The sequence below is a fragment of the Ciona intestinalis genome, chromosome 1 (assembly GCF_000224145.3).
Source record: "Ciona intestinalis chromosome 1, KH, whole genome shotgun sequence".
In the NCBI taxonomy this organism is placed as follows: Eukaryota; Metazoa; Chordata; class Ascidiacea; order Phlebobranchia; family Cionidae; genus Ciona; species Ciona intestinalis.
The window spans coordinates 77,823-85,604 of NC_020166.2; the positions used below are offsets into that span (position 1 = coordinate 77,823).

At 37.9% G+C, this 7,782-nt stretch overlaps 1 protein-coding gene and 1 long non-coding RNA gene across 3 annotated transcripts; one reads left to right on the plus strand and one right to left on the minus strand.

Moving 5' to 3' along the window:
- Positions 1–344: 344 nt before the first annotated feature.
- On the minus strand, positions 345–3,764 carry LOC100178939 (U3 small nucleolar ribonucleoprotein protein MPP10-like). 2 transcript variants are annotated; one of them, XM_026837073.1, is made up of 5 exons: positions 2,346–3,764; positions 1,740–1,913; positions 1,376–1,507; positions 963–1,066; positions 345–457 (listed from the first exon to the last, which is right to left on the minus strand). In XM_026837073.1, the coding sequence occupies exons 1-4, from the start codon at positions 3,645–3,647 to the stop codon at positions 971–973; spliced, it is 1,704 nt and encodes a 567-aa protein (XP_026692874.1). In that variant the 5' UTR covers positions 3,648–3,764; the 3' UTR covers positions 345–457; positions 963–970. The 2 variants fall into 2 exon arrangements, with proteins under 2 accessions (XP_026692874.1, XP_002129730.1); XM_002129694.5 differs by lacking the exon at positions 345–457 and having other exon boundaries at positions 904–1,066.
- A 1,471-nt stretch (positions 3,765–5,235) lies between these two features.
- On the plus strand, positions 5,236–7,165 carry LOC104266789. Its single transcript, XR_717716.3, has 3 exons — positions 5,236–5,445; positions 6,810–6,970; positions 7,116–7,165. It is a non-coding gene; the product is annotated as an uncharacterized LOC104266789 (long non-coding RNA).
- Positions 7,166–7,782: the final 617 nt, after the last annotated feature.

A 7,782-nucleotide genomic window follows, 5' to 3' on the forward strand; every position in this document is an offset into this window, starting at 1 on the left:
TTACTTAGTTTACTACCAAATGGGGCGAGAAAATAGAATGAAAAGGTGTCCCATCTTCCCCCACCCTACTATATAAACGCTAAACAAGTTTCCTACTAAACTGCGCATCGTACTTGGACTTTTATTCAATAAATGTACTGATTATTCTTTTCTGCACGAGTTAACTGTAGTTCTGATAAAATTCTTCCATGGCTGATATTTTCTGGCTGGCACCTTACATCGTGAAACGATACATTCAGAAAACGATACATGGATTCTTCACGAGCATTGAAACGGTGTCTCAAGTTTCGTGTAACTGCTCTTTACTGTTGTTAGTCTAAACAGTTAAATACACGATTGTTGGAAATAGACAATTGTACTGGCTTCTATATAATTAATCTCTGGGAGTGGTGTAGCGATCATAGCTTGTTCATTAACATGAATTCCTTTTGAGATTTTGTGTGTAGTTTAAGCGTCCCTGGGATAAAAGAAAGCATTGTACATTAGTTGTGAGAGTACGTTATGCAATGCTATTTAAAAATCCATTAAATCTGTATACTCCTTAAAAGTTTGTTTTAACGACATTTTTTGGAGTTTTGGGCAGAAATTCTGCTGGTGATTAATTATTTATATACTGAACTCAAAAGCTATATCACTTGCGCCACATTGCACACCGGTTTCTTATATGTGCACCGATTTTTCATGTATGTAGCTTTGTAGTTGAATGTTTTTCCTGCTTGGCTGATAATTTGCCCAACCCTTTTGTGAAGACCGAGTTACCCAAATACTATATTGTGCTTGCCATATAGACCGAAATGGCCACAGTGGTGGCAGTGGCAAGCTTAGAATCTAGTACCCTTTGGCTACAAGAAGATTGCCACTGTGTCACAGCACCATTTAAAACTATCACAGAAATACCACCAATGTGTATAATGCAGTTGCAACAACTGTATTGTTAAAACAAGTAATCGGAATTTGTTTATTTATGATACTAGGTCGACTTTTTCTTTAACATTTGCTTTTGATTCACGATTTCAAGCTTGGAGAAAAAAGCTTTTGAAGAAGTTAAACCTTCTTCCTTCTTGCCCTGGAATAAAATACAAAAGTGAAATGAATGAATAAATGGAGATCTTTTATCCTTACGTGGAGGGCAACGACACCCGTGTAGCACAGATATTCAACAAATTATTTTAATGTCGCTATAAACTACATTTAATGTTCATTTCCAAAAAATAGCAGTTTTTATAACGATAATTAGAAAGACTCATATACCTATTACCTACTTCGTACTAATAAAACATGTAAATGCAAAACTTTGTAATTGCTATTCGGACAAAACAAAATTTGTCAGTTTTTCTTAACATTAAGTTATTTTTACTAGGTGTTTGTTTCCTACCTTAATAATAGTGGTTTGACTTCCTTTCATTTTAGCGCTCTGTTCAAGTTTTTGAATGGCTTGTACAGCTTGTAACTTTTCGTTGGTGTCCGCCAACAAACGTAGCTTCGATTCGCGAGCTTTGGAACGAAGCTGTAAAGAGACAAGCTTAAAATAAACAAACAAAACTAATCGCTCTAGACAGATATCATAGAATGACTTTAGCAGGGTGATTCTTGTGCAAAGAAATACAGTAAGGATTTGGTCATCTGGACATCTGATGCTACGAAAATGTAACAGACAAAAACCCAACAGATTGTTTAATAAAATATATATATTTTGCCTAAATGGCATTTTCAGTCTTTCTACCAAAAAGCTCTCTTACTTTTTGTCGCACTTTCTTTTTTCTTCTGTCTCGTTTCCGATCTGTTGAAGTTTTTTCTTCTTCCGCTTTTTCCTCCGTGTTCTTGTGAATTTCTTCCGGAGCCAATTTACTGGCATCAGTGTGCGAGACAGGCTGGACTTCCTCCATTGCAATGGTGGGAAGATTCGTCACAACCTGAATATATATTTGAATAAATAAGCGGGAATGATTATTTCAATAAAATTAACAATAACAATTAAAGAACACATCAAAGCCTAAATATATTTTATGTACTTAATTAAATGGATGAGAAACTTCTTTAAATCAATATTACAAATTAAAATGATAATCAATAATTGATATAACATGTCACTCACAACCTAAATATAATATATTTGAATAAATAGACGAAAAAACTTATTTGAACCAATATACCACTCAATAAGGAAAACAAATGGAAAAAAATTATTTTAATCAAAATAACAATTAATATAACACAATACTGTGGAAGATAAATACTTTGAAATTAACACTTCCGATTTAGTGTAGCATATTCCTATGTAATACTGAATGTTGAACATATAAAATAAAGGTTTCGATATAATATATAGCTCAGTAAAATCATACCTGTATTTCAGGAGTGGGGGCAGACGCATGGAAATGGAAGTTAGACAAAGCATCCAATTTCTTGAACAAATTCTTCATTAAAGACTTGAGTTCCACATGAGTTGGGTCTTCTTTTTCCTCTTCCTTTGCTCCAGAAGTTTTTGCAATATATTCCTTCTCGTATATATCTTGGAGTGATTGTTTCGATTTTTCTGAATCTAAAACGACCTTTTTCTTAAACTCGTGAACGTTCTTAACCTCCTTTATTTTTCTCTCCACATCATCCCACGATTTATCTTTTATTCTCTGCTTAATAATTTCTTCCACATCTCGAGTTTGTTCATCGGTTATTTCCGGAGCAGTTCTCTCTCCTTTATCAAATGTTAAAACTTCTTCAAGCAAACTGTTCACAGGCCTCTTTTCAGCTGTTGTTTCTCCCTTCATTTGCCAATCTTTTTCCTCCAGCGCTCGACTCTCAAGCTGCTTGATTTGCTTCTTCATTTTAACTTGTTGCGCTTGATGTGGCGTCTTCTTTTCCACCTCCACTTCAACTTCCTCTTCTTCCTCATCTTGAAATGATTCCTCTATTTCAGGATTTGAATCTTTGTTACTGTTCCCCCCGAAACCAGGAAAAAAGTCGTCATATTTCACGTCCCTCGCCGATTTTTTCACCTCAGCATCTTTTCCCACCTCGTGATCCTCACTTTGATCGCTTTCAACATCTGGAAACTCTTCCTCTTCATCTGTTGACGGGATGTCATCAAAAAGATCAATTTCATCATCACTATCATCTTGTTTGTTATCTGTCTCCTGCTTATTTAACATCTTCTCCATATGCCGGAGGCTGAAAAACTTATCGTCAACTTCAGTTTTTTCCATTTTTTCCATCGAAACGCCACTTTCTGCGTCAACATCAACCTCAGCTGTTTCCTCTGGATCATTTTCTTCCATATTTTCGTCACTTTGACTTTCCTCATCCGCGCTCACATCTGATGCATCCTGGTCCCCATTTTGTTTGATCACCGGAATTAAACTGATTTCAGCGTCCCGGTTACAACTGTGTACTTGCCTTGTACAAGTTATAATATTTGAATTATTAAAAAGCTCAATCTGTTGCCATATTTGTTCATCGTCAAACTGTTTTGTGTGCAGTTCCGGCAATGCGTTAATTTTAGAGGAAAATTTACTTTTTTCATTGCAGAGTTTGTATAAAGCAGAGGAAATATCAACCAACTGACCAGCAACTTGTGCATCCCCGTTTAGAAAAGGTAACGGGTCTCTAGTTAAGCTCTCGCTGTTAGTTAGACACTTTTCAATGTCCATATCTGCAGCAGAGCAGGATTAGTCAAACAAATCGACAACGGATGTATCTATAAGGCTATAACCTTCTAGTATGCTGAGTTTTATGACTGAAATGCACCAAACTAACATTAAGGTTACTGTTCACCATAAAAGAAATTGGTGCTAGTGAAGAATTCCCCCCCACCTTATTTGCTAACCACTAACCCCTATTACCACTAACTCCCTAAGCATCAACACCTAACCTAAGGGTTGGTGGTTAGCAAATAAGGTGGGGGGGGGGAGATTCTTCGGTAGCACCGAAGATTAAACCTATATACTTACTTAGTAAACTTACTAACTTACTTTATCCTCGCATGGCGGGGCAACAACAGTCATTATAACACAGCCTAGCGGAATTTCTGTTTCATACACAAATAACCACGTATGTAACTTTTAGGACGTTTATTCTCTATGCCTGAAAAATACTTTGTAAAGTAACAAAAAGCTAATACATATCGCTACAATTACTCTTTTTAGATCCAAAACTACATAAGACTGATTAGTCATGCGTGCAATAATGACTAATCATGCGTATCATCTAAGTTTTTTTTATAGAAATCACAATGAATGAAATTTATTTTGACTCTTCGATCACGATAACGAAGATCAGGAGAAGATCGGGAAAGTTTAAATCTATCTTTTCTAATGATCTCGTTAGGCGCGGTAACTCAGTCGTCACTAATGGCTTGTTAAAATTGTCAGCCACACAGGAAAAATAATCACCAACAAAGTTACATAGGCTACATGGTAACTGGTAAGCAGGCACGAAGTGTATGAAACAGAACGCTCGTGTTATAACGACTGTAGTTTTCCGGCCCGCAAGAATAACGCAAGTTACATTCATCCATTCAACTTTTCACTTTTGTTTTCAGTTGTCATTATTCAAATCATTACCAACACCATGTTTCCAGCGCAGCAGTTATAATACAGCTGATGGCGATTTCTTAATTTATCCATCTCCTATTTCGAGCATGTTTCTGCCTCATCAGTCGGCAGAAACGTTGACTTCTCCCACTCCTGAGGAGTAACTCGTCTCTCTTGGAGCCTCCGTCCAATCATAGCTCGCCATTTGCTCCCACGCGCACAGAACTTGCATTCCAGTTCGGACTGTGCTTCAACAATTCGCGATTTCGGTCACTTTTCGCAAATTATTCACCAAAATGCGAGATTTCTAATTGCTCCTTCAAAAAGCTTTAAAACACGCGCGAGAATCTGAGGTTTGGCTATTTGTGTTTATTTGCTCACTAAGGGACCTGTAGAACAGACATTTTGTTGCTCGTTCCGTTGGTTTTGTGTTCTTGTTGTTTTTGTTTTTTTTATTTAAAGTTGAATGTATGCAATAACTTTCTTCGCGCGGTCGGAAAACGACAATCGTTATAACACGGGTGCTCTGTTTTATACACCTTGTGCCCGCTTACAAGTTAACATGTATGTAACTTGTTTATCCTCGCATGGCGGGGAAACGACAGTCATTATAACACGGGTGCTCTGTTTTTATACACCTCGTGCCCATTTTAAAGCTACCACGTATATGTAACTTATATTTTACTTAAATCAACCCGTAACCACCCTTGCGGGCATTTTCCTTTTAAGGTGTTTTTCAGATCACATAGGTTGGGGACTGTTACTGTTATAGTTAGCGCCTAAAGCAGGGAGTCTTATTTAGACTGACCCACTGTATATCGTGGTGCCAGAACGCGCAGAGCAAGGTGGACCTGTTTTCTGCAGATAGGGTGTGTGTGTATCGGTGCCTGAAATCCTGTTTACCTGCGTCAATCAAGTTAGTAATGCGAATTTAGTAGCTTTGGGGAAGATGGGACACCTTTAGCACACAATATCAAAATATCCTGATCGCACTTTAAACAGTTAACTCTGCAGTCTACGAGTCGTGAGGATACGGTTTTTATAATTCTTTGAATGTTCTTTGTTTACTACCACCACATGAAACGAGAAAATAGAATGATAAGCTGTCCCGTTTTACCCCGCCCTACTATATATTAAGATTATAATGGTGTATTTACTTGTGAAATAATATGTTTTTGTCTTGACTGGCCCACAAGAAGTTTACGGGCAAACTGAGTGATTATTCTATGGGCAAACGACTGCATAAAAACGCTAGCACAACGACTGCACGAAATGTTGGGCAAATAAGGTAAGCAAAACAATACGTTCATTCATTAAGTAGCGAAAAGAACTAATTACATCAGTTATAATTTAATGCGACGGTTTGCTTGCTTTTAGGCAATGTGTTGTTCAATGTCTGGCAAAGTACTATAATTGGCACAATTTTTCTGTCCCATTAACTGATGTGGTTTTTGATTGGTAGCTTCACTATATATATCAATGGTTATTATTGTTATTATAGAATCTTTTATATTTTAGTGAAGTATAGTCTATTAATTACTTCCGTTCATGCATGGCTTAGACTTTGGAGCAAATGTTGGTTGGCGGTCTACACACAAGCAACACAGTGCATGGATCAGTATAAAGCAACTATACAGTTAAGTTATAGCGCATGACATGTATAGGAAAATGTGAATAAGTGTCAGGCACATGCATAATATAACAACGGCTGTACTACATATGAATCCGTACATGAAGAAAATGTGGAGTTAATTTAAGTTAAAGCAAACGAAGCCACGCTAGTACCAATGCAGTTCGATTGATGCCAACACTATAGTTTAGACAGAATTATAGAGTTAAGTCCGGCGCCGTGGCAAAGCGGTTTGTGTGCCTGCCTGTAACCAAATATCCAAAAACATAACCACCCACAAAGTTACATACATGGTACTTCGTAAGCTGGCATGAGGTGTGTTAACCCGTGTGATAACGACTGTCGTTGCCCCGCCACGCAAGGATAAAGTTAGTTACATTTATTCATTCACAAAACAGTTGTTGCCAGAAATCAGAAACAGTATTAGCATTGCAAAGGCTTCAGTGTATGTGGGGTAAGATGGGATACCATGAGCACCTGAATCTCATATTTTTAGCTGGGTTTTAAACAATTGAAAAAACCCTTTTGTAGTCGCTAGGCTACGGTTTTAAAGTTCTGTAAAGATCTTTGTTTACTACAAAATGAGATGAAAAGGGATAGAAAACGACTTTCTCATCTTACCCCACCCTACCATAATATTTTGTATGCAGACAAATAGAAACTAAAACGCCATGCACTTGTATTCTGCTGCGACAATTATTCTGGTGTGCTTGCTAGCCGTACCGTTGACCCATCAGCGCGGCAGAGATGAATTTAACGAGAAACCCGCGGCGGATGCTATTCATACTAGAAATGGGCGCCGTAGATTGGTGTAAGTACGCATATTTAACAAGTTTCACCACTTGTATGATACTGTGGGGTACGATAGGATATTGTTAGCAACTTAATTCCAAAATATCCTGAACTATATAATAAAAAAGCTCTAGTTTTTAAATATTAAACAAATGTATTTTTAGGTACAATCAACACCATGAAGAAATAGCCGTTAAAGGTATGGATGTTAACTAAAGTAACTTATTGGTGCTTGGCTTGGTGAAAAATGTCAGTCGTTATAACACGGTTGTTCGGTTTCATCCACCTCGTTCCATCACACGCTTATGAGTTACCATGTATGTAATTTATTTATCCTCGCATGGCACCTAGGGCAACGACAGTCGTTATAACACGGGTGTTCTGTTTCATACACCTCGTGCCCGCGTACGATTTACCACGTATGTGACTTATTTATCCTCGCATGGCGGGACAACTACAGTCGTTATAACACGGGTTTTCTGTTTCATACACCTCGTGCCCGCGTACGATTTACCACGTATGTGACTTATTTATCCTCGCATGGCGGGACAACTACAGTCGTTATAACACGGGTTTTCTGTTTCATACCCCTCGTGCCCGCGTACGAGTTACCACGTATGTGACTTATTTATCCTCGCATGGCGGGACAACTACAGTCGTTATAACACGGGTTTTCTGTTTCATACACCTCGTGCCCGCGTACGAGTTACCACGTATGTGACTTATTTATCCTCGCATGGCGGGACAACTACAGTCGTTATAACACGGGTTTTCTGTTTCATACCCCTCGTGCCCGCGTACGAGTTACCACGTATGTGACTTATTTATCCT